At 40.0% G+C, this 27,529-nt stretch overlaps 1 protein-coding gene across 1 annotated transcript; it reads right to left on the bottom strand.

The window, feature by feature from the left end:
* On the bottom strand, positions 1–27,254 carry WDR44 (WD repeat domain 44). The gene is made up of 20 exons (XM_084269015.1): positions 27,128–27,254; positions 20,785–20,818; positions 17,256–17,330; positions 16,169–16,799; positions 15,405–15,535; positions 15,220–15,312; positions 13,598–13,734; positions 12,485–12,568; positions 12,070–12,176; positions 10,952–11,103; positions 9,307–9,445; positions 9,154–9,218; positions 7,602–7,715; positions 6,666–6,788; positions 5,556–5,747; positions 5,294–5,395; positions 3,841–3,956; positions 2,337–2,464; positions 1,514–1,645; positions 1–1,070 (listed from the first exon to the last, which is right to left on the bottom strand). Exons 1-20 carry the CDS (start codon positions 27,202–27,204, stop codon positions 976–978), a joined length of 2,727 nt encoding a protein of 908 aa, XP_084125141.1. The 5' UTR covers positions 27,205–27,254; the 3' UTR covers positions 1–975.
* Positions 27,255–27,529: the final 275 nt, after the last annotated feature.

The following is a 27,529-nucleotide window of genomic DNA, read 5'->3' as shown; positions in this document are numbered from 1 at the left end:
AAGTTTAATGATACATCTGTTCTCTGAAACACTCGACCATCAATAACATTTCATGGGTTATGATGCCCAGAATGTTATTTCATAGGTGGTTTATATGAATATTTACAAAGACTTTTAAAACTCAGTGGCACTAAACAAATGAGAAGAACTTAAAACTTTAAGCTACAATGCTTAAAAAATGTAAACAGTTTATTTTACATAGTTGTAAAATATAAGAACTTTCTAATGCAGCTTAATTTTATCTGGAAGGTGAATATATCCTGGTGCCCGTGAACAAGGAATGAGAGAATTCTTTACACAAGTATTGTGCTCCAGTGTGCAAAAAAATTATATATAAAGAAAGGAATTGAAAGTTCACAACAATTAAAAGACAACAGAAAAATTTTTCACGTCCTCAAGTTGAGAAATTTATAAAAACATTTACACATGGTTGCTGACCCATCAAAAAACTTGCATAACTTAAAATTCTGAACAAGAGCTACTACAAATTCAAGATCTTTCTCAAATGGAATTTTGTGCAAAGATCAGATCATTCAGCATTTTTCCAGCCATCCCTCGGACCTTCCCTTTCCATACCCATTCCTGACATCTAGTGGCCACAAGCACCACTAAAATCCTTTTGATAGAGGTTGAAATTAGTGCATGTAACCAAAAGGCACACACATTTGTGAATACATTTTCGTGCAGAACCCTGTGCAGGTTCACAACTACGCTGCAAAACAACCGTTCTCAGAAAGTTTAGAGCCTCGTGTTTGGCAGGATTATTCTTACACATTCCTTCCTATTCTACAAGCCCAGGTGTTAATAGGTTGACACTGCTTTCCAAGGATCCAATAGTTGAGTAGCTTTAAAATAAAGATTTTAAAATAAATCAGCCTGCGACATTATTACATTAGATACTTTGCTTCTGCCCGCATTATTTATGGAATTTCAATCCCACAGTACCATAGCTTTATGCTGTCAGTTGCAGAACAACTAAGATACACACTTCTTTTTGTTAATGAAAACTTTGATTGCTCCAGTAAAGTCAGCTGATAAAAGCACTTCTGTGTGATCTGTCTTCAAAGCTCCTTAATAAGGAAAGAGAATAAACTGTTAGTCCATTTTAAAAAAATATGTAAAAATCAAAACTTCATGACAAGATAAGCTATCACTGTGACACCCTGCTTCCTCTCTCACACTCCTGTTATCTAGCCAACACTTCAAGAAACACCTGCAATTCCAGGAGAGGGACTTTTTAGCTTTATATTGGTACAGCCCTGCCTTCTAACAGCTCAAGTGTAAGAACAATAATCCTAAAGAACACAGGACAACAGCTATGCCCCTCACTTCATATTCTCTCGGGTTTTAAGAATGCAACAGCTGCCAAAGTGTTCAGCTGCTAAGGCAGGAATACACATCAGTGCCACTGCAAGGACTTCTCAGCTCAAGAAACCCTCCTCCCAAACTGAAAGTATTCTGCACAATCTTTTCCCTCAAATACCATGGTATCACATGGAGCTGTAAAACCTACCAGAGGGTATGGTATCTGATGTTTCAGAATCTTCTCCCTTACTTTCAGCTTCCTGCTTTTCAGAAGTTTCCAGCGACACCATCAAACCAGGATTGGGAGCAAAAATGGCAGATGTGACCACGGCATTGTGCGCTTCAGAAAGACAATCCAGCTCAGATTACTTTCTTCAAAGGAATTGTTCATTTTACAAGAACAGCAGTTGTAAGTTCTAGTAAATACTTAAGAATCTCACTGATAGTAGCACCAGGTAAGATCGTAATTCAAGGAGCAATTGTCGTGGTTTTATAGCTCAGGGATCTCAGAAGCACCTGTAAATGCCCCAAACCAACTGGCAAAAGCTCCAAATCATGTTTGATATAAACATGGTCCCATGTTTCCCAAAAACTGTGTGTGCAGCACACAAGAGTTGCTTTTTTATTATTTATTTTTAAATCCAGCCATGAAAGAAAAAAAAAAATTGCATTTGTTTTCAAAGCCACTTTTCCATTAAGGATTGAAGGACTGAGAACTATTTGGTCACTACACTTACACAAACAAGTTCTGCCAGCAAAATGTTACATTCATTCAGAATCTTTTACAGATTCTGGACAACCTCTTAGCTACTCTCTTGCCATCCCAGTCATGCATCTCTAGTGTTTTCTGTGGAGAAGATTTTCTGACAGAGTCCCCTGATTGAACATCTACTAATTACAATGTACTTGACAATAATTTATTTAAACTAAATGAAGAGCACTGCTGAGCAAATAAAACCTAGAAGATAAAAAATACTAAGTTTTTAAAATCATGAGGTTCAACAAAACAAAGATTCAAAGTTGATTTTTACCTTTAATGCCTTCCCAGAAGTCATTACGGTCTCTTCTTACAGATGTAAACTTGCTCAAGTCATGGTATGTACTCCAAATATAAACATATTTATCTTCTGAACCACTTACAATGTAGGTAAAGTCATGGCTAAAGATTCAAAGAAGGAAACTCGTTACTCTTCTTAGCTAGTCAAGAAACCACTATCACAGCTGTCCAGGTGACTTGCAGCTTTACAAGTGTAATCAGGCTAAGTTCACAATTCAGATCCTTTACTTCAGTGACTGCAGTTAGAACACAGCCAGTCCTTAAAGGAACGTGCCTGCAAGCTTCCTGATGCTGTCCCTCTGGCAGAAATATTAGTTCTGATGAATAGTACACAGCAGTTGTTCACCCACAGCTTCCAGCACAGAAGTGGATTAGACTAACAGCAACAAGTAAAAGGCATAATCTTTAAGTGCAACTTGCAACTGTTTTAGTCTGGAAACTGTGTGAACACCTGAGACTGTGTAACAGGACTTAGAGTTGGAAAAAACACCCCACACAGGAAGAAGATAAAAGGCAGTTAACATGACTGTAACTAGATCACTGTATAACACACACTGACAGAGACAAAACAGTACCTGCAAATCCAAGTGTTTACTTGAAGAGTATGTCATATCTATACTCTTAACACTACGCTACAGCCCTGTAAGTAGAGATGACTTTATTTGGAAAGTTAATCTTGAGCAGAGGAACTGGACAAGATGACCTCCACAGGTCCCTTCCAGCCTCAGTCATTTTGTGAAATACTGGGTCAGCCTTAAAGATGCTGTCAAAGGCCAACAGCTGACAACCAAAGTTAAATTAGGCATCATTCCTTAACCAGTGCTGCCCTCCACTGCTCAAACATCCAGGTTAAACAGATAGCCAAGCATATTTCCCCTTTGGCTTCTGCAAGACTCAAAAAGGGAACAAAACAAATAACTTTCTCCCACTACTTCCTCTCTTTTACTACCTTAAAAACCAGTATTTCCATGGCAGTCACAGCAATAAACTCAGAAAAGCATCTTAGGCCAGCACAGAGAAAGAGGGGAAAAAAACCCCAACTCAGATTTAGTTGTTGTTCCCTGACAGTGCTGATACGCTGGCAGCAACCAGCAGCCTTGGACAACGGTTCGGTGACCAACACATCTGCAACAACACTTGACACAATGAAGGAAATAAAATCTATTCATCACAGGAGAGAGAAAGGATGCACTCTCCCAGCCCAACCAGTTCTAGCACAGTTCCTACATTTACAGCAATAGTAAAGGACACGTATTCTACTGTCAGTACAAAAGGATTTGCTTTGTAGAAGCTCCCTGATCATCTCCAGCTTTGCAATTCTTTACCAGAGCCTTCAGTTACCCATGTATTCCATGCCAAGTGACATTTCAGGAGCTCAGTTTCACGACAAGCTAAACACATTATTTAAACAAAAAGCCTCTGTACTTCAGCCACAGTACTTCCCAAATCCAGGAAGTCCATGCCTATAGCAGTCTTACCTAAAGCTGGCTTTGATTTGACTGCTGCTGTTGACGTAACCTTTGTATTTCATAGATAAAGACAGATCTCTTAGGTCATACAATCTGATTCTGGAATCATTTGATGTCACAAGTATCTAGAAAATAAACAAAGTGTAGAAGTGGAAGCCATTAGCATGCTGAAGATCAGGAAGAGATCATTCAAAGTCAGAATTGTTTTGATTTAAAAAGTGACATAAACAAATAATAGGACAAAAAACCAAAACATGATTTAGGACAATATAATTTTTCTTTCTGGTCTTCTGTCCATTCAACAGAAGACAATTTCACTGTCAAGGATGATTCTGCCTGGTCTGAACCAGAACAGCTACTCTTTACAGAATTAAACTGTGGGCCCAAAGAACAGTAATTAATTTGCAAAGGTTATTTTAGAACACATTCCATAGTAACACAGCAGAAGAGCTGTTGCAGTGAGATAAATTTTTGAAGAGTCACAACTTAGCAATCACAAATTACCATCACCCAGAGGCCACTATCTGCTTCATAAACAAACTGCCCTTTGTGGTACCTCAGAAGTGGAGTGGATTGCAGGTTAGCAATAAGTCTCAAGATGACAGTAGGAAAAGGGTATAGGGGAGTAACAGACAGATACTTCCACTTACATAAACATTTTAGGAAACAAAATTGTAACAACTCTTGGAATGCTAACACCATCAGATTACAGAACTTAATTTGTTTTCAAGAGTTCACACTGATCTGGGTTTCATCACATCATCTAACATGCCAATGCACAGGGTCTGCCACAAACCCCAAGACTCTCTTGATTGCTGAATCTTCTACATATCTTTAGAATTAAGTAATTTCTGTGTAGTTGATAAAAGTACAGTACAGATGATAGCAGCTGGTGATCTGCCACTCTAATAGAGCTGGCTGTTGACCCCACATCAAGCCTGAAACTTTGTATATGAATGAGAAACTCTTCAGCTTTAGTTTACCACTAAAATTCAATAGCACTTTTTTTGGTTTTTTGCATGATCAGAATTTGACCCTTTGAACATAAGGCTTCCATTTAGACTGTAGATAAACAAAAAGAAATTCTGAAGAACAGAGCACACTTGCTTGGATAGCAGCTTCTGAGCTTTCAGCATTTTTCTGTTTCTGCATGAAGCACATTTCCAAATGATTATTTGAAAGAGGCTAGTTATGCCAAAGAAATTTTTCACTGAAAGCTATCTGTAAGCACTTTATCAACCTTACATTGACCAAAGCATAATATGATTAAAAAAAAACAAAACAAAACTGTTTTTCCACTACTTACTATTCTATTAGTCTAAATCAGGAGAGTAGTGCTCATTTTAGTAGTGCTAGAAGACTTCTGATTTAAGTCAGTGAATATAAACAAAACAGCACAAACTTACTAAGCATTAGATTTAACTATCAGACTCCAGTACTAAGTTGCACTGAAAGACAGTACCTTATTCTCTCCAGGCAAGGGTTCAATGCCAGTAATTTTTCTTCCAACTCTATTTCTCCCTCTAGTAGAACGCACGTGTATTTGTGTATGGTACTTCAAGTGCTAGGAAGAGATAAACGTTTATCCTGATTCAAAATAATTGTATAAAAACTTGAAAATATTTTGCTTCAAATTCTAACAAGCTTGTTTCTTGGTAGTTAACTAAACAGGACTTTAAAATCTGTTATTTAAAACGAAAAACACAGTCTCAAAAGCTTTTTACCTCTGTGTCATAGAAGATGCATCTCCCGTCATACGTGCCTATGACCGCGTATTTGCCATTCTGGCAGAAGTTGGCAGCTGTGATCAATTTTGTCTGCCCATCTACTTCATTCCATAATGCCACCTTCTTGTCAGGAATGTTCCAGAGTCGGAGTTTCCCATCCAGCGAACCACTTAAGAAATACCTGTCATCCTGAGAAGAGAAGCTACATTAACCTCTGCTTGTGCTATGAATATGCCCATATTTCCTTACAACCTTCCTGCCCCTTTTCCAAACAGCTTCTCTCCAGAAGCTCCCAAATCAGAGCTCTCAGATGAGTTGATTACGATGCTTAAGGAGGCTGAAATGACAACGTTAAAATTAATGGTAAATGGAGTTCAATCTCTTAGATTTGTTTTTTTACAAGGCTACACGAGCTGCATGTATACTTCAAGTCAGAAAATTGTTCACTGTTACCAGAGTTACATTTTACCCTCTTAACATATTATAAAAATACTAACTTGTCAGGAATTGAAAGCTCTTTTCAGAGCATCTACCAGTTATGTCTCTCAGGGAACACTGGAAAAATGCTTTTCCTCTACTTAGTTTTGTTAACATTAGGAAGCTTTATTACAGAACTATTTCTAAATAGTCAAATAAGAGAGCTTGGAAGGGATCTCTGGAGGTGTCTGGTCCACCTCCTCTACTCACAGCAAGGACAGCCTGAAAAGCTTGATCAGGCTGTAGAGTGTTGTATCCTGTCAAGTTTTAAACATCCTCAAGGATTTTATGGTCTCTGAGGAATCTATTCTATTTTCTTATGATCTTATCCACTAATATTTAATCACAACATCCCTAATTAGAAATTCTGTCCTTTCACAAAGCTACTCAAAACTATACCAGCTGTGATGTTACAGACCACTCACAAATGGTTAAACCACATGGACACTCCTGGTGAAGTTCAGTGTAGATGAACACTTAGAAGTTCCAGAATATTATGCAATAGGGATATTTTTAAATTACACAAACTCTATTATCCAGTTATTTATTGAATATTAATTGAAAACAAAGGGGGAGGGCTCTTGTAATTTCAAGAGGAAAATTTGTCTAGAAGAGAGATACTACACTTACCCTTGGATGGAATGCTATAGCAGTGACAAAGTCTATGTGCTGGAAACAGCAAAGACATTCTCTTCTTGATATGTGCCACAGTCTGACAGTTTTGTCCATAGAAGAAGAAAGCAAGAAGTAATTCTGTGAAACAAGAAAATTCCCTGGTTATTAACAGACACAAAAGTAACAGAAAATCCAGAAGCAATCTGTCTGGTAAAATCTTGCCAGTTTCTGTTGCAAAGAAATTCAAAATTCCACCCTTTCAGATAAAATGTTTTATGCAAATTATCATTACTGATTGGTGGTTTCCTCAAGCCCAGTCACAGATGCTCAGCCACAGAATATTTTCTGGAAGGATCTCAATGGAAACATTAACAACATGGAAAGTAGTTAAAGTACTCAAAGAAGAAACAGCACAACAGGCTTCAGAGAAGGGGCGAGAGACTCTCCTGCCTAAGATCCTTCAGCCAGACTGAGTTCTTAAAATTACAACTGCAATCCAATGTGGAGAATGAACTGAGTAAGATTTATGTGAAACATTTTTTGCAAGTTAAACACAAGGTAATTCTCAGATTTTAAGATATATGTATATATGCAGCAACTTCAGAATTTATAAATTGCATAAAACCAGTGACGACAAGAGTGGTAACACCATACATAAATCACACAGCTCAGTGGAAATTCTTTCCACTCCAAACAATTTAATTCCACTCTTGAATACAAAATTGTCATTACTAGCTTGATTTTAATTTTTTTAAGACTACTTTAGAGAAGTCCAAGAAGTTTATTAATTTTATCACAACTACCTTCAGCGAGAATAAGGGTTGTCTCTACAAACCTTTTGTCTTAACTTCAATGACAATTTCATATTGTTTAAAGTATCATTCCAATGGCAATTGGCAAAAGAAAACAAAGCCACAGGAGAACTGTGTAGTCTGCATTAAGGTGCCTTACTTTAGACCAGGAAAGGTCAAGGAGATCTGCTGTATGCCCTTTGTATTTGCAAAATGGTCGCTGACGGAATGGAGCATTTTTATCATCTGGGTCTTCATCAACTCCACTGCAAATCTATCAGAAAAGCATATGGAAACAGAAAATACTAGCTGGAAAAATTAACAACAAAGCAATTACTGCTTACAGAAAGTACAGAGCCAATTATCGTTTGAAGAATAACTCTTACAACATCAGCACCCTAATAACCAACCTAATTCAATTTCAAGCACATCATCTTGAAATTCCAAAATTAAGAAGTTCTGTGTTTTCCACCCATAAAGTTCTTATTCAGTGGGATAAACTGGACAGCAATTTAAGCAAACCCTTAAGATCATTTTTTGGAACACAAAGTATATCAACCTTGAAAACTGCATTCCAATGTAAAATATAAACTGCTGAAGTTTCCATGTTTCTAGTGCATATCAAGAACGTTAACTTCCCAATAGGAGACCCTTTCAGAATAAACAGGTGCAGAGTAAAACTAAAGTTCCTACACAAAAGCTCTCCAGCAAAAGCAACTCAAAACATCATCATTGGCTCGTGTGGCTAAGCAAGTGTATTCACTTACCTAAGGTAAAGAAATATTCACCTGCCAAAACAGTGCACATTAAACAACACTACTCCTTTGCTTTTGTCATCTGTTTCTTACACTGCTGGATACCAAATACAGGGGAAAAACCTTTAATTATTAAAATGGCAGGGTTACTAAAGCATCTGAACACACTACTAGCAACAGTAATCTTAAATCTTTTAGTCAATCCATGAAAGCTGCAGAGGGAGTGTTTACAAGGGCAGGGAGTGATAGAACAAGGGGCAACGATTTTAAACTGAAGAAACAGCTGATCTAAAGCCCAAGAAAGACATTCTTCCCTGTGAGGGTGGTGAGGCCCTGGCACAGGGTGTCCAGACAAGCTGTAGGTGCCCCTGGATCCCTGTCAGGGTTCAAGGCCAGGTTGGATTGGGCTTTGGGAAGCCTGGACTAGTGGAAGGTGTCCCTGTCCATAGCAGGGGGTTAGAACTGGATGATCTTCAAGGTCCTTTCCAACCCAAACCAGTCTGTGATCCTATGTTCCATTTTATTCTACACAAATGTGAAAAAAATAAAAATCCTTGGCTTTATTATGCTCCTGAGTCTCTCTCAGCTTGGCCGTTCTCAGAAAAGACACCAAGTCACATATTAACCTCAGGTACTGCTTTGAGGCAAAACACTAAGACAGAAGAGTGAACAATGAGGACTTCTTTTTTCCCCTTGAGCATTTCAGTAAGAAATCTACTCTGGGAGGCAGGTTACCCAGCAGAAGGTCACAAGAAAGCTATGCAGGTTTTGCAATACATTAAGTTTAGTGAGTTATTTTCTTGCTTGCACCTCAAACAGATGGGATCTGACTGAAGATGTCTACTGATAAGGCAGTTCCTCTATGCCTCAAAGACATAGCCAAGAACTGTTTAATGTATCTTTGGATAAAGCAACCATGACCTCACTTCTTTCCCTCCCAATATCTAGTGTACGTACCCCTGCATCAGTATCAGACTTTGAAGAATTCAGACTCTCTTGAGATGGGGAGGGAGAGACACGGCCTAGAACACAGGCAGAAACACCAGAGTCAACTCTTAAGTTCCCAAATAACTAGAATTTCTAGTGCTTTAGAATTCCAGTGATGCATACCTTCTGTGTTGTACTTCATTCGCATGTTATTGAAGTAGTCAAAGGCATTCTTTAAAACCCATATTCTTACTACATTGTCCTGTCCTGCAGATGCAAGTAATCGACCACAATGAGAGAATTTCATTGTCCAAACAGCACCCTGTCAAAATAAAAAGATCATTGCTTAAGTTACCTAAAGTGCCTTTTTCCATATCAGAAAGTCTGTCTATAATGTCAGCTGACAAGATTTTGGACACATAAAAGATACCACCAAGATCAAACCACTGAAAAGTAATTGTTAAAAATGGTGGGTTCAACAATATACTTGTAAAAACAGTTTGAAAGAAACAGCCCACAGAGCACACAACTATAGGAGAGGAGCTAAGGGAGCTCAGAGTTAACACAGCATCCTATATAACAATGGTACAGTTAGCTAGCAGTCAGCAAGCCAGGGTTCTGAGTGACCTAGAAGCCACTATTTGATTTGCAGAACTGGCAAGTGTTTGTAGCTGCATTTCAAGTTAGCACAAGCTGTACTAACACTTTTTTTTTTTTTAAACAGAAATTGTGGTTGGTTATATTGATTCTGGCAACTAAAATGAGTACTACGTATATTTGTAGCGTTCAGAACTGGTGTGAGGATTTTGCAAACCATGTGAAGACAATTCTTTCCCTTGCTAAGTCCAAAGAGTCAGTAGTCAATAAAACAAACCCTGTACCATAGAAGCAACCTTCCATTTCCTCCTGTTATTTAATGAACAGCTATTAGGCATTTGACTCCACCAACCTAGGATCCTTTTAGAATGCTTTTGGGGAATTTCCTAGGTTTTAAAAAAGTGGATACTGGCTTGGTGGAAACTAACACACATGGATTATCAGTAGGACTGCAAACTTTATTTGTGGATGACAGGCTTGAACTCTCTAGTTACCAAACTGAGTGCTGTAGGTCATCATCCTTAACCTTACACTTAATGCTGGGAGACTGTTTCAACTGTTGCCAGACAGTTGCTGTCATCAGAATAATCTGGGAAATCAGGAGCACCAGAATGCATTTCACACTCTGCAGGGGAGCATGCACACAGTGCCAACAGTGATGAGTAAGCTGTTTTTCTGTCTCATTCTCAACAGGTGTGTCTGCAAATATCATATCCTGGTGTTCCCCCCACCCCCCCCCCCCCTTGTTATCATTCCAATCTACACATTTCATTAACCTCTCCTCACTTGTGTCTCCAGAACCTATCTGGTCTTTCTGTTCAACACGTGTTCATATCTCCAAAAGGCAGGCTAGTTTATTTGCTGCTGAGTAGGTCAACCCTGCCCATCTGTACTTGGTTCTGGTAGTGGAACGTAGCCGATTTCAGCCTAAATTTTCAATAGCAGGAACCAAGAAACCAAGTACCACTCCATACCATAACTCTTCAAGGAAAAGCCGTGGAAATACCCTGAAGGCCGAGTTATCTATAGACACCACCCCACTCCCCTCTAAAATCTGATCAAACCAAATTTTTATTTCTGGACAGAACGTTATTCTACAGAATGAAACTGCTCTTCAAGAAGAATAAACCTGATGGTCATTTCTGGAGGTCATGAAGTAGATTGAAACTGAAAGCTGTGCCTCAGGCTGAACAGATTCATCAAAACCACAAATGAAATTTGATAGACCTACCATATGCTCTCCACTGAGATCCTGAACAACTTTGATTTGTTCAAAATCATAAGGTCCCTTGAAGCCATGGGCTGCTTTGAACTTCACTGGTCTTGTATATGGCATCCCTTCATCATCACTGGAAGAGGGATCATCTTGATCTGTATGGAAGACTAAGAGGGACACAAAATCAACAGTACATATCACAGTACACATTTAATCTCTTAGTAAACAATTACCAATACTTTTGTTAATTGTATTGAATTAGCAAATTTAAATAGGCAATATAAATATCTTAAAAGCAAAACAAGATACTGTTGCAAAGTCTAAAGACACTAATTTTAGGGTGCTGTGAATCTAAAGACTGAACAGTCAAAATAAGAACTGCTTATCCATTTTTGTTCTGCCCCTTTCTTTGCATCAGGTCTTGCATTCAGCAGCTCCCATGCTAAGTAATTTCTGTCATTTTAACAAGTGTTGAAAATGACCCATTGCATGGGATTGGTTTCTTCTGACTGAGTACACTGAAACCGCCTGGTGATCTGCCCACAAAGCATGAGAATTGCTAGAGAGCCGGGGCAAACAGCCAGCGGCAGCGTAAGATGCTGAAATGTAGCAGTTCTATGACACTTTTCTCAGGCTGTGGTTATACTGTCTTACTGCAGTACTGAAAGTCTGTCTAAAGGAAACACTGATGAAACAAGAAAGGAAGAAGTCAGTTATAGTTGGGAAACCATTTAACAGGAACTCAAGCCATGTGAGAATACCAGTGGTGGCTCTGGTTGTCAGAAAACAATCTGATTTTACTAAAGTAATGAAGACAACCACCACTTCTGCCTTTGCTGGAATAACTTTCCAAAAGATCACGTTTATATCCAGTCAGCTGTCTAACAGCACTACAAAAACTATAGTCTCCAAGTGGTTTAGCTGAAAAAGTCTCAACTACTACTTTATAAGAATTTATCCTTGTGACCTGCTAGTCTCAGAATGCCTACAAGTTTTAACTCTAGAAAGCCTTATCAACTGTACAGTGGCAGAACACTGCAGTAGGTGTTTCTCAGACAGCTTGCATTCCTAGAAGCCCAAGGATAAACACACGATCCTATCAAAAAAAATATGAAAGAGTCAGAGCCACTGACCTTCGTCCCGAACGCTCTTAACTTTATTTACCGCACGTTCGCCGTACTCTTCCGCCAGGTGCTTTGCTCGCTTTACAGATTTGCCAAGGAACTTTTTCAGCTGGGTCCTTAAAAAGCAAAGGCACTTTTTCAACACATAACACTGGCAAATTCTCATTTTTTTTGCTATCATGAACTGATTTTTTAAATTTTATTTTAAATACAGTATAATCTCTTTCCATTACTGCTGCTTATAATAAGCATTTAATCTGCCAGGAATAATGTAACCTTCAGTTTAACTGCAGAGCAATGGGCTTATGTAAATTCAGGTATCACTTGGATTTCAAAAGTAACTTGTTCAGAAGTCAGAAGGGGAGCTTCAGCTTAGGAAAACAAAACCTGCCTTTACTTTGAAGGACATGAAACAGCATCTTACGTTTTTTGTTTTAACCTCCCTCCGTCAGTATCGGTTTGCTGAGTCTGCATTTTGTCTTCATCATCAGACTGTGCTGCATCATTACTAAGAAATACAGAAGTGATTGTTTAATATGAAATCATCATGAACCTAAATTGAAATGAAACATTACTGAAGTAGGATCTGCTCTTTAGGATCCATCTTTATTTCTTCATGAAACACAATGGAAAACCATGGATATGATGTTAATTAATAAATCAGATCTTTCAATTCTTAGGCATCTTCATACTAAAACAGTACATACTCTCCAAACACCAAAAAGATACACTGCAGCCCCTTCAACAAGTTTCAGATGTAAGCTTACTGTGATGCTCTGGAAGCTATAAGCAGACAAAATGCACTGCTTGAAACAGGTAACATGCCATCCTGTTCTCCTCCCTTGTTTTCCATAAATCGAATAAATTAATAGTGGTTAAATCTGAAACAGAAGTTCCTGCACAGAAGAGTACAGATCTACAGAAGTGAGCTTTCCAGTTATAGTTCAGCAACACAAAGTCTGTCTGACATATAATTCACATTAGTCCAGGCTTTTGAAAAAACATCTAGACTGACACGATTTCTTGATCATTAAGAAACTGTATTTTTCTATGAAAGCTTACAAGCAGATTCAGTTTTAAACATTAAAAAGGGCTGAAAACCCTGTTGGGAACAAGAAAACCTCACTGTAAGCTATACTGATGACTACAGATCTTCAGAGCACCAAAGCGTACTAAATTAAACACTAAAAAGCTACAGGTGGTGACAGCATGAACAACATATAGTCCCAGAACATAAAATGTGTTTAATTCAGTATAGAAACAACAACATTCAGCACACAAAGTGCTAACTGCAGTTCAGATGGATTTTCAGACATACTTGACTGTCAAATTTCAATATCATCATCAACTTTTAGTAACTGAAGAGAATTCAATAAACAGCCTAGTTCATAAAGAACTAGGAATTAGCACTCGAATTTCAAATTAGTCAGACAGATGGATTTGGATTCTCTTTACTTGCATAAAAGCGACCTCCACGTGTACAAAAACTATGAGAACAACAGTATGAGAAAGAGCTGAAAGCTATCATCAGCCATACCTGACATATTCTTTAGTTCTCCTCATGATATGCAAAGTTAGGGGATTAATGCCTGTTGGCAACTTTTCTTCTGCCAAGCTCAGGGGTATTTCTTCACCTGTATCAAGGTTTTTTATCATTACACTTGCCAGAATTTCCTGTGGAAAAAAATTCAACATGGAATCAAGATGACTTCGTTAGACTCCAAAACCTAGAGCAAAATATAAATAATTTGGTTTTATGGATTATTTACCTTAATGGGAAATTCTGTAGCTCACTACGTATTTATTTTACAAAGACTAAGTTTAACTTAAAATTGCTTTAATGTGTTAGTGCAAACATTATCAACCACTATACACAGATGAACAATTACATGTCATCACAAGCTTTAATTTCATAAATCAGCAATGCAGCTACAATTAAAAGACAATGAAGTCTCCTGCTTTCAAATATTCTAAACAGCTGTAGTTTAGATTTAATCAAAGACAAAGTTACCTACAGAGAAAAAGTATTGTCTGTTTTAGCCCCAGCCTGCAGCTGAACACCACACAACCACACACTCACCACCACCACCATCGCTCTGCCCTCTACCCCCAGGTGTGATGGGGAGAAAAACAGGAAACAAAGGCAAACCTCGTGGGTTGGGATAAGGACAGTTTACTGAGACAGTAAACAGAGGGAGAAACAACAGGACTTACAACCAAATATATAAAACTGGTCATAAACAATAGTTTCTCACCAAGCTGCATGACTTGTACAGCTCTGATGCATCCTGAAGCCAGCTGATCCCTGAGCCGCTGATCCCGGAGCCACGCCTCCCCAGCTAGCCCCCTTTTATAGCCAATACGCTGAATATCCCCTTTGGCTAGTTCGGGTCACCTGTCCTGGCTGTGTCCCCTCCCAGCTTCCTGGTTTCCCCTTATCCCCCGCCTTCTCGTTAGCAGGGGAGTGTGAGAAGCTGAAAAGTCCCTGACTGCTTGGCAACAACTAAAAACATCAGTGTGTTATCAACAGTGTTCTCACCCTAAATCCCAAACACAGCCCTGCACCAGCTACTAGAAATAAAATTAATGCTATCCTAGTTGAACCCAGGAGAAGCATTTAGATCTGACTAGTACTACACAAAGGAAAAGAGGTTGGGTTTTTTTCTGACCATCTCACACACACATACACCTGCAACAGTAAAAACAGTATAGACAGATATACATAAATAACAACTGTCAGCAGCCCAATAACGACTTCCACTTATCCTGATGGTTTTAACTGAATAATCTAATTTCTAGTATTAGAAAATCATTCTCCTATTGACCCCTTCCCCCTTCTAGGTGAATGACCAAATGCCAAGTTTTCTGTTGTCCCTCACATTGAAATCATGTGACCTGCTTGCATAACTGCAAACACAAACTCATTGCACCTCAGCACTATTACAGCTCACACTTTCAAATGCTAATACCACATATGACTCAGGGAACCACAAAGTGCTTAGGTGGACAAAGCCAGCATGCTGTCACTCCTGTTCACAACCCCAGTCACAGTATATCTTGGTTCAGAGCGCAGAGTGATGTGTGACTACTCCAATTCATTCCACAGACTGGAAAAACAAGTACAAGAATGTACTATGTACAAACCACATTCATTACTACCTCATCTGTGAGTTCTCTTCCAGAATTAGACCTGGGTCTTTGTGGTCCAAGTACTTCATTTGTTGTTTGTCCATCAGCTGCTTTCCCATTTTCCTGAAATGTTGCAGACAGAATACATTATCTCTACTGTAATACAAAGTAATAGAAAAAAAAAAGTTATTGAATATATAACTGTTTCCCAATACCTGTGCAGTGACTATTTTATCTCCACTAGTTGCACTTGCCAAATCCAAAGAAGGCTGAGAATCTTTGGGCATACCCTCTGTCACTGTACTTGGAGTTAAAAGACCACCAGCTGTGAAGTTCTCTCGAGAAACTGAAGAAAGATTTGTATTAGAAAGAAGAGTATAACACTTGCCATAGACAGGCTGATGTCAGGATTGCTAGAATCCCAATATCAGAATCACACTCCTGAACACCCTTTCTGACAAGTTTTATTTTGGTTTTTTTTTAAACATCAACTGCCACCAAAGCTGCCCCATCATTTACATTTCCTATGTAGCTGCAGGTACAGGCATGATTTCACACAGTCCTCCTAAATTTTATTACCAAATATATCTTCTTTAAAATTGTTTTCCTACTAACCCAGGACTACTCATTTTCACGAGATGTCAGGCTACATCTTAACTTGTATTTCTATGCTAATAGAGATTGCACACATTTTATTTGAATGGTGTAGCTTTTTATTTTCATTTCTGTATCAGGGTGGCCTCTTCTCCTTGCTACAAAAGTCGATATTTTGGTAGAAGCATTAGTTTGCAAGAAAGTACACCAATTAGGAACGCTTGTAATGCAAATGGGTGTTTCTCCATTGTAAGAAGCTAAGATGGTTGCGTATTTTTTTCCTCATTTACATGTCAACTAAACTAAAAATCACAAATTGAATGATTCTTCCACTCAAAACACAAAAGTAGTAATGAACTAGAGACATCTAAAATATAATACTTGCCTTCTAAAACAGGTTTTTGCACTTCAAAATCCAGTTCACTCTTCTTCTTCCGGGGGGGTGGAGCTGGCCGTGCAGGTGGTGGCGGTCTTGGGGGAGGGACATTTGTTGGAGGTGGTGGCCGTGCTGGGACAGGCTTCTTTGTGCTAGCAACTATATCAGGTTCTACAGTAAGCTGCCTTGGTGGTTTTGCTGGAGGCATTTCTTCTGTTGTAGAAAGGTCTTTGGTAGATGAATCTGTAGCCACTTGTTCTACAGTATTTGCCTCTTTCTTGTCTTTTATGTCCTCACTTTTTGATGTTTCTTCTTGTACTTCGGTTTCATCCATTTTATGGTCAGTTGCATTTGTTACTTTTGTTAGTTTGTGAGTTTCCTGTTGCTCTGGAGTAAACAAAATCTTCCTTGACTCCAAATCAGTGTCCTTGCACACATTCTGACACGTAAGTTCTCTAGGGTCTTCTTGCAATGATATTTTAGCAGCTAATACTTCTGGGATACTACTAACAATACCTGCTCCAGAAATCCAAGCATCTGCATCTGAAGTTGGAACAGTCAGTTCTTTTCCTCTAGTAGCTAAAGAATCATCATCATCTAGTTGTGCCTTCTGGCTTTCTTCTATTATACTGTCAATAATCTAAAAAATAAAACCAGAACCATCCTAGTGTAAAATAACAGGCATTCCTAGGGTACACTTACCAGCCAGTCTGTACAACACCCACAAGAGCTCTTCAATTGTTGCTCTGTATACAAAATATATTGTTTAAAAATTCTGGCTGCAGAAATAGAAATAACTGAAAAACAAAGTGACTCATTTCCATTCCTCTTTAACAGACTCTGAGAGAGTTAGAAAACAAAAACTGTTCACTCCTCAGTTCTCATGAGCTGCTAAGTACAATCCTGTAAATTACAGAGATGTTTCAACACTGGTGAATCCTAAATATGTTTTTAGAATGCTGTTGGGTCCCCTTGGATGGACACTGTTACTAACATTAATGACAAATTCTAATTTGTGTTAATAGTCAGTCTTCATCCTGAAACTAGCTGGTATTTCTAGTGTGATGGTGGAACAGCAAAGCAATATTTAACTAACCTCTTTTGAATCATCTTGTTTCATTTCTGGTACAAAGGTTTCATTTCCAGCTTTGTGTAGCACGCTGTCCATATCCTATGGGAAAAATATGGTAGATACCACAAGATGATGCTACTAAGTCCTTCAGTAAGATGAGCTAACAAGAATATAGCTACAACAAATTAAGTAGCATAGAGGACAAGAATTCTACTACATTTTCCACATATTACTACTGTCAGATGTTTAAATGGTAATGCACAGTACAGAGTATTTCACAGCACCATACAGAGAGACCACACACTATCAAACAAAAAGGACAGTTATCTTAAAGAGGTTTCAGCATCAACTAAAAAATCAAAGGTAGCATGCAGCTTCAAGAAACAGACATTTAGTGTTCTGCAGCAAGAAAAATCCATCTTGAAATACTTAGTTCTTTATCATGTTGTGTGAATTTTATTATCACTACATGTAACAAACTTTTTTATAAATTCCCAGGTTAGGTCAGGCAGATCTACCAAGCGGTCACAAAAAAGCCTCTGAGGTTCTGACAAGGATTCTTATGGTCTACAATTATTCCTAGCACATATTGTCTGTAAACCACAGCAGAAAAAATTAAATGACTGGCTACAAGCAAAATCCAGGAACTTTTTCAGAACATTTAGATGAAAGACTGCATGAATATTCAAAGCTGAATACATTATTTATTCTCAATATCTGTATATAATCAACATCTACAACTACCTGAAGAGAGGTTGTAGAAATGTGGGTGATGGTCTCTTCAGCCAGGGGACAGGAGATGGGACAAGGGGAAATGGCATGAAGCTGTCTCAGGGCAGGTTTAGATTAGATATTAGAAAAAAAATTTTTACTGAAAGAGTTGCCAGGGCCTGGATCAGGCTGCCCAGGGAGGGGCTGAGTCACCTTCCCTGGATGTGTTTAAAAAAAGGGTAGATGAGGTATTTAGGGATATGGTTTAGCATAGGATGGGAATGGTTGGACTTTATGATCTTTAAAGGTCTTTTCCAAACTTGTGATTCTGTGATACTGGGATATTATACGACTGAAGTCAGACAGCAGTTTAAGTAGTTTCAAGATGTGTAAACAGCATCAACACTTTTGCGTATCCAATCAAAGTACTAATGACAGCAAGTCACTAAAGGTGGCCTTGTGTGCCAAAACGTAGTGAATCTTTGCAAACCTTACGTAATTGAAAGAAAAAAAACCCCATACTTAAGACAGGCATCCCCTAAGTATGCATAGCCCACACACAGGTTAAGTATGGATATTCAATACAAAGTCTTCAAACAAGTGAAAATATTCTAGTTGCAAGTGAACATCTTAAATTCCTGAAAAATTGGGAGGTTCAGAAAAGCAAGTAGTTTATACCAGAGAAGGATTCTGCTTTAACCAGGAGCCTGCTTTAACCTCAGTAACACGGTCTAGTGGGGACTTCATCACATGCCTTCTGTTCTATAGAAATTATTGATCACATTGCCTGTAAGCATATATATTACCAGTACCAGGGAAATCTGATAAAATCCTTGGTGTTGCAAGGGACCTGTGGAGGTCCTGCAGTCCTCAAAGAACTAGAACAAGTTGCTCAGAGATGTGGCCAGTCAGGTTTTGACTGTATCCAGAGAATACACATCATCTCCGTGCAACTTGATCCACTGTTTGAGCACCCTGCAGTCTACTTGGTGACCAAAGCTGCAGATAAAAGCCTGCATTTATCTCTCAAAAGAGAAAAAAAATCCTCACAACTGGCTTAAAGAATTAAGTTACTGAGTTTAAAACATGAAGAAAAAATCCCAACTGATTCTCTGAGCTGAGACACAGAACTGCTGCTCTGCTCCTCCTTCTTGTCTGCAGACACAAAGTTCTCTTCTGTTGAGGTCCTTAACTGTCCCACAATGTTAAAGCCCCCAAAGGCTAGCTGTTACCATTATAAACTATTACTGTTATGTTATTCATTTCATTCATCTTATACAATTTTGGATATACACAAGCTACCTAATCTCCATGTTACACAGGAATTTTAAAACACCTCCCAAGTATTGTTTTGGACTGTGACACGATTTAGTGATTGTATAGTGCAGATATCCAAGATATTTTTCCTTAGACTTTTAAAGACACTTAGCTAATCAAAGAGAACCTTTATAGAGTACTTTAACTATAATGTTTTTAAAAAACCCACACAACTTTTGTAGACATCCATCTTTGAGAGCTCTGACCTCGAGAAATGGTATATCATAAACACAACTGCACTTACAGAGAAATTCTTCCTCTCTCTCCACTCCCCCTCCTTCCACAGTTTTCCTAACCTAAATTGAAGTTCTACTTTGCTTTATCACTAAAAATCTACCTACATGGTGTGACAAATTAAATACTTAAGTGTAATCAGCGTCTACAGAAGCCCATTATATTAATTTCTGATTTTATTGACATTAAACTCAACACACCTGTTAAACTTTGGACTTGGGAAATATTTCTTACCCATTCCAAGACAAACTATACCATTAGTCACACATTGACTCAACTGATATAGTACCAAGCAGAGAAGCAAGTACTACTTCCACCCTCAAAAACGTAGCTTTGAACAACTGAGTTAGGAAAAACCTAAAAAAATTTAAAACTTACATGCAACATACAGAACTTCACAGCTAACAATTAAGTCCACAAGACCCTGAAGTTTTGAAGTTTGTTGACCACACCAAGTTTAGTCAGAATGATAAAGACTCATGTCTGGAAAGGCTTACACATGTAATAATCATTAATGGGACATGAAACAGAACACAAAATAGAAGGTAAGTCTCTGCTCCTTAAGATATGGTATCAGTGTACCAAGACTATTGATTCAGAGCACAGCACTGCTGACAAATCAGAAGTACTATTTTCACTGCCATTTCCCAATACTTTGCAGACAAAATGTCAAGCCTTCTTTATGGAGCAGCATTGCATCCCATCACCTTTGGCCCTTCTGGGACCAGGAAAAGAGTGTTATTTGTACAAGGTTCCAGCTCCTCACCTACTTAATGTGTGCCAGATTCAGCTGCACTGTCTCTATGCACAGATGCAGCATACCAATTACCTGCGTGGGAAGTGGCAACGCTCTCTCATTAAGCTAAATATAGTGTTTTATCTTCACATAACCTAGAGGGGAGGCTTTTAAAGTACAAACACTTAAGATTTTTCTTTCTTTGAACACAGAAGAGAGCAAAGCCAACAATTTCATATAAATCTAGACCAAAAAAACCCAGCAACTTGCTTACTACTCACAAATCACTTGAAAGAGGGCAGTCTAGTAATTAAGTACAGCTCAATTAAATTGCAATACACCTGCTGGAGTAAAGTTAGCTTCAAGACATGTTAACAAATCCTAAATAAAAGTAAATTTGAAACTTCAAGGCAGATAAGCACAAGAATTGCTACCTACAGCAAGGAAAGCATGTAATTTCATTTCCTGTCTGCATAGCTATTAGGGCACATCTGTAGGTAGAAATGCTCAATATGTTCATCAACAAGTATTTGATTGATTTTAAGAGAAACTCACCTTTAATACATGGGATCCAACCTTCATGGGTGACCTGTTAGAAAGAGAAGACAGACTTAGGTAGAGCTCAAAGAAAAAAAAATATCTTGACACTGAGCTTCATTTCATATTGAACAGTCTACAGTGCAGACTTCCTTCCTGTTGGACTTTATAATCTTGAAGGTCTTTTCCAACTTAATTCTTTGAAGTAAAAGTATATTTGATACTTTAGGCAAGCAAGAAAGCTAATGCTTCTCAAACTACCACTTTACACAAATGCCTCCAGATAGATTTAAGTGCCCAACTGTCTACAAGGCAGATCCACAGCTTCTACAATCCCTGAGAGTTCCTCAGCAGCATCTTCTAGCAACCGTATTTCCACCACCCTTTTCTAAGAAACTGATGCTATTCCAAGTGCACATTTGAAAACCTTTTGCATTACAGAGAGCACAGGGTGGACATGAAAGAAACCAAGAGTCTCAGAAAGCAGAAGTACAAATTCTCAAGCAGCTCCCAAACCAAGTGCCCGAACCCTAATCTGTAGAGTCAACACTACTGTAGCCATTCTGCCCTTCAGCCTCTCCAGCAAATCTAAGGGCTTGTTTCTAATCATAATGCTCAGTATAAACACAAGTATTTGCATTGTAACAGGAAGGAACTAGTTTTGCACTACTTTCCAAAATGCATACTCTGATACAGTGAATTTGCATTAGCATCCACTCACACATAACCTCTCATTTCACTAATTACATGAAAGAACACGGTATCTTAGGGGAATGGTATCAACTAATTACTTCTCTTCAGGTCACTCAATCCAATCATTGAATAGTCAACTGTTACCATGTCCTGAAATTATGTTTTCCAAAAGATTTTAATAATTCTAGAAGATATTTAAATATAGAGTCACACTGCCTACTCTGACTACAGGATGTTACTCCTATATAAAGAAGTTGAAAGGCTGGACCAGATGATCTTTTGAGGTTCTTTCCAATCTGGTCTCTTTAAGTATTCTATTTGTCAGTCACAAGCAGAGACCAAGTCACAGAGGACTTCCTGAAAAGCTTACTGCCAAACGAACTACACCCTGGATTGTACAAGCACCCCAGCTGGCTACCAAGGTCAGCGACACTCAACAACTGTGAGTGTTGTCTTGTACAAAGCAATACAGACACATGAAGATGACTGTAAAAGATTGTCCCTCTTGTCTCCAAAGCCATGATTCCAAGGGACAATACCTTCTGAAAATTATTTCCATTTAATTCTAAAGAATTTTCAGTTGTTCTCTTTACCTTCTGAAAGCATTTCACCACAAAAAGATAACATTTATACAACTAAGTTATCAAGTATGTACAGTGGATGGATACATAAATTACAAATTATACACTCTAACACCTTAAAACCAAATATTGACACTTATGATGCATAGTATCTGTAACCCTGTTTCAAGGCACAATCCCCTGGAAGGTGCTAACCCCAATGTGCAAAAAAAGAGCAAAATCAGTATTTTGACCTGAAAACCTTTTGTCTCCCAAAATATATTGTCAGGAAAACTCCGAGCCTATGTTATATTTCTGGTTACTGAAACATTTTCAGTTCTGCTATCAACCCTTGGATTTCCTTAGAAATAGCAGCAGAAATAAGTGTCAGTTCATTATGTCTACAAAATTAACAATGAAATAGGTAATTAAAACATTAACACCTAGGCTTCAACAAGGTGTAGGGCACTATGGTACAAGGCACTGCTGAGACTTTACAACCTAAAGAACATGCAAATCCCTCCACTGCAAATAGATACTTTCCCATTGTGATACTTACCACCAATTAGCATGTGACTTCTGGGAAAGGCAAATCATTCCTCCAATGGTAACACAAAATATGAGGTTGGAAAGACACTGCTACCCTTTCACACTTCTTCAGCCGATTAGTTTTGTGGAAAATCTGCACTCAGACTATAAAGCAGATGTTATTTCCCACTCTTATGATTTACCTTGGGAAAAAGCTGCTCAAGTGATAAAGGTCAGAGGTAGCAGGTATGGAATGTAACACAGTGGTGGTAGTGTGATACACCACATACATATCTCATGTTAAGGTGAAGCTTTGTCTTTGAAATTACACTTTTAAAATGTTGCAAAGTTTCCACAACTGTTTGGCAGTAATACTGATCAGTTTATAGTACAGCCAAGTAAGTTTAGCAGCTTGCCACAGATTCAGCTATGTGTTTATAAGCACCATCACTCCCTCAGTAATGAGCAGTTGCTGCTTATGTGCTATTACATACATAAAGTCAAAGTCAGTCACAGAATGTGTTTGGTAACTGAAGGCTCTTGTAGTTTAACAGTACTCTGGAATGGTCCTGTCTTCCCAAACACCTGAAGTGTCCAGTTTCCTCCACTGCCCAGTTTCACTTTAAGACCACTCATGTCAGGGATGCAGGATTTGGAAGGCTTTTTTCAAAAAAATGTATTTATAAAGGCAGGAGTGTCTGAAAATATTTATATGAAGCTAAATCCAATGATCAAATACTGATTTTGCTTTGCAATGCCTGTAGCTTTACAGGGTTATCAGGCAAAACATCAAGACTGAGATATGCCACAGGAAGACATAAAGCAAAAATCTGATTTTTCTGTCTGGTATGATTGTCCAGTAAATAATGTGATTCACAAATTCTTAATAACACATCTTGTAGACCATATTTCACATAAAATGCTTCCAGTAAGTTTTCTTACATATCACTCTAACAGCAGGTTAACAAAGGGAAGGGTTCAAGGTTATCTACAAAGATTAAACAAAATTCAAAGAAAAATCCAATTTCACCTGCACAAACATTGCCAGCTGCCTGATTAGTCTAAAAGTCAAATAAACTCCTGGAGGACTTCTATTTATTTAACTGTCAAATTAATCCTAATACTGACCAGACTACAGGAAGCTGCCATTCCCACTACCAGGCAGCTGCAGCCTCATACCTATTCAAAATAAGCTTCACATTCTCAAACCATTGTCACTAAGTTTTGTGACAGAAAACAAAACCTTTAGCTTATAAAAAAAAACCAACCCACAATTATATGAATGACTGGCCTTGGTCAAATCCCAGAACCATATGCCTGCTTTCCTGGGAGGATGCACATTGTTACAAAGCAGGTGTGCTAACAGGCAGATGAAGAAAGGTTTACAGTGCTATGTATAGCAGCGACACATGGCACAGAACATACAGGTTCAGCAAACAGCCCACTAACTGTATTTATTGCCATCCTTCAGCTTGCAGAGGGCACGTGACCTTTTCCTTCCCTCAAACCTATGTCTGGCCTGGAAGCTACAATTACTTTCGCTGTGGGTCTCTGTGGCAGCCCACACCTTCCCACCCACAAGGATTCACTCCTGCAACACGCTGTCCGGGCCGCCCTTGTGAAGCGCTCCAGGACTTGAGCTAACTCAGAACACAGACACCCGTGCGCAGTGCTGCAGGTCACCACAGCAGCACAGCTAACACTCCACACTCCTCCTGCGTGCTGCTGCCATCAGTTTTGCATGTTGGTCTAAAATACACACAAACAAAGTTGCACTAAGCATTTCCTGTGTGTTAACAGGGCACAGCTTAACTTTACCTAGCTTCCTATGCAGAAAATCACATTCCTCAGCAAAAGCATCACAGCAGCTTCAAAAAGGACTGCTGAACTTAGGATTCCAGAACTTGAATTAAGGTACCTGAGGATATGCTAATTATCTACACTATCTCCTTAATCCAGTGCCTTTTCTTTGGTTTCTCATAATCATAATTTTCAGGATGAGTATGCTAGGAACAAACTTGCCCCTTACTGTTAAGCATATGACGTTCAAACGATTAGGTTTGGCAGTTCTTGATTTCAGAGTGGGTGGATCACTTTTCTTATAAATAAAATATAAGAGGGGCTGTCACATGCCTGCGTTCAGACAAGTGTGCCTCACTTCACATCTTCCTTCTCTCAAAACCGACACCGTGGGACAGTTCACGCTTCTAAATTTCATGGTCTTTTTCTAAATCTCTTACATGGTTATAAAATTTTGAAAGCAGAGTAACAGAGGTTAAATAAGGGCACCTTCTGTCCACACTGCTTCTCCCTCTCCACTCCTCCGGCTAGACAACAAATAGTTGCCTTCACTGGCCAGTCCACAAAGGCTCTGAGATCTTTTTTTCTAGGATCTAGAAAAGTATGTAGAAATAGGCGTTGTTTGTGATCTTAGTTATCTAAGAGAGGGACACTCTTCACACATCCTGCCTAAAGCAGAATTACACGTAAAAGGCAGGGGCTACAGCAGAAGTGAAGCATCAGGCCCAGCCAGAGGGGCTAAACTAGTCTCCAAACATCTGGTCTAAACACACTTCACCTTACAGAAGTCATCAGGAGACCTATCTCCTCAGCCCATTAACATCTGAAAGAAGCATTTCACAGAAAGTTCTGTAATTTTTGCTAATTCTGGCGCTTTCCTTAGAAGAGTCTTAAACATCAGTACTTATTGACTTCTAGTAGGAATTTGAACCTTACATCCAACTTAAAATTTCCACTCTTCCAAATCACATGAGACAATTAATAAAATAATTATATAGTGAAGGAGCCTGCAAGTTTACATAAACAGTTGTCACCACCTTCGGAATTTCTCTATCTGCATTTATTAAACTTCCCCACACAGAACTGTGGGCAGCAGGGAGGAAGCTACCAACCCCACATTTTTATCAGGTGAATGTATCTATACCACAGATTTCACAGCAGGCTGAATTAAAAATTCAGTATCTGTACTGAAAACGAAGTTCTTCGAGATCACCTCCACACTTGACTCAAGCTGACCAGTCACTGATGCATCCTTACAGGTTATGGAAGAGCAACAGAAAACTTAAAAATTAAAATCTTCTATTTTAATTTCTAGTGAGTGGCTTCATATTAATAAGTTCTGCTTAGATACAGGTGGGGCAAACCTGCAAAATCAGAACATACAGCATTATCTGTATCAAACAAAAAGTAAACATGCAGTTGGCCAGATTCAACGGCTCACTTCTACCAAACAGTCTGGTTCCTCCCTCCTGCCTGTGGCTTCCCACCACACAAACCCCACAGCTTCACCCTCTCCTGTACCAACCTTGCCAGGTTCCAGCTCTTTTAACTTATTGAATAGGTTTTGCTAGTTTTCAGCTGTTGCTAGTTTGGGTTGAAGCAACTCCTAAATGAGTTTGATTGTCACTAGTGCCAGAGCAAGGGAAGCAGTTGGAGCAAAACCACATTTCAGCATAAGTGCTGTTAATCTGGTTTACCACATCTTGCAGAACTGTAAATCAAGACGTGCTTTTCACTGGCTACATAACAAGCTACATTCAGAAAATCTTTAATACAGGATGTGGGTGTGAGGAGCACAGATCTAGTCTTTCCTTTGCTCTAGGCATCCAGTGACCACTGACACGCAGTGTCAGTGAAGCCCTTAGTCAATTATTAAAGCTTCAAATGGACAGATCCACAATCCACATGTCATTGCTCTTTGAGCAAGCTACATCAATGAGCAAACCCTCATCCTGCAAGGTCAAACAGTGTAGAGGTTTGGTCCACATTATATGAAGAACAGAGCTGATACAAACAACAACCTGCTTAGTGCAGAACCGGGAAGAGGCGTTTACAGCTCAGAAAGAAGGAGAGTGTTTGCCTAACACCCACACCACGGTGGCACAGTTAGCTCTGAGGCAGAAGCACTAGAAACCCACAGTATAAAAACTCTGGCGAAACTGGACTACACAGAGCCAACGGCTGACCAAACGCAAGATGCACCAACGCAGCACCAGGGCGCACACATGACAGCGCAGGCCAGGAGTTGCTTCAGACGCAGCAACAGTTCGCCTGTTGCTGAAGGAGCTCGGCCTTCTTTTCCCTCAGAAAACCTGTTACTTTTACCGTATTTCAGGGATTAGCTCTGCCGGACACGCTCTCAGCTCTGCGCGTCTTCCCCAACAACTCAAAGCCGCCGGCCCAAGGCGCGATCTGATCAGGATCACGGCCACTACCGTCCCCACTACCGTCCCCACAAACTACACGGAAAACTGTCCCGTTTCTCCCCATCCCCCTGGCTCCGGGGCTCGCCGCCGGCACCCCCAACCCACCGCCCAGCACAGCCCCGCCTGCCCGCGGCCAGGGCGGCCGAGCATCGCGCTGCCCGGGCGCAGAGCCCGGTGCGTTCAGGCGGGGGACGCGGGGCTCGGGGCAGACCCCCGTTCCCTACCCCCCCCCCCCCGTCCCCCGGAGCTGCCCGACGGCCGTAACAGCTGGGAGCGGCCGCATTCCCCCAGGGCCGCGCTGAGGGGAGGGAGGGAGGGGAGGGCAGGACAGGGCGGCGGCCGCGCCGGACTCACGGCACGGGGGAGGCGCCCGCCAGGTGCACGTCCTCGGGCGCATCGTAGAACTCCTCGGTGTCGCTGTCGGAGGCCATGGCGGCGCCGCGCCGGGCCCAGCCGCCGGCAGCGCAGCGCAGGGCAGCCGCCGCCACCCCAGGGCAGGACGAGCTGGCGGGCGGGCGGGCGGGGGCCGCGCGGCTCTCGCGAGAGCGGCGCGGGCCACGCCCCTTGCCGGGCGGAAGCGCGAGCCGCGAAAGGAAGGCGGGGCCCGGCGCTCGCGGCGGCTGTGTTTGCTCTCGCTACGTGACGTCAGGCGGCCGGGACCGCCTCGCCGCGTGCGCCCCGCGACGGCGCCACCTCGCGGAGCAGCCCGCGGCGGGGAGCGGGGGGGTCCTCGCGCAACCCAGTGGGGCCGCGTGC

Source organism: Gallinula chloropus (genome assembly GCF_964237585.1).
Source record: "Gallinula chloropus genome assembly, chromosome: 11".
Taxonomy (NCBI): Eukaryota; Metazoa; Chordata; class Aves; order Gruiformes; family Rallidae; genus Gallinula; species Gallinula chloropus.
The sequence above is the reverse complement of the archived record's forward strand: the minus strand, read 5'-3'. Positions and strand labels throughout refer to the sequence as shown.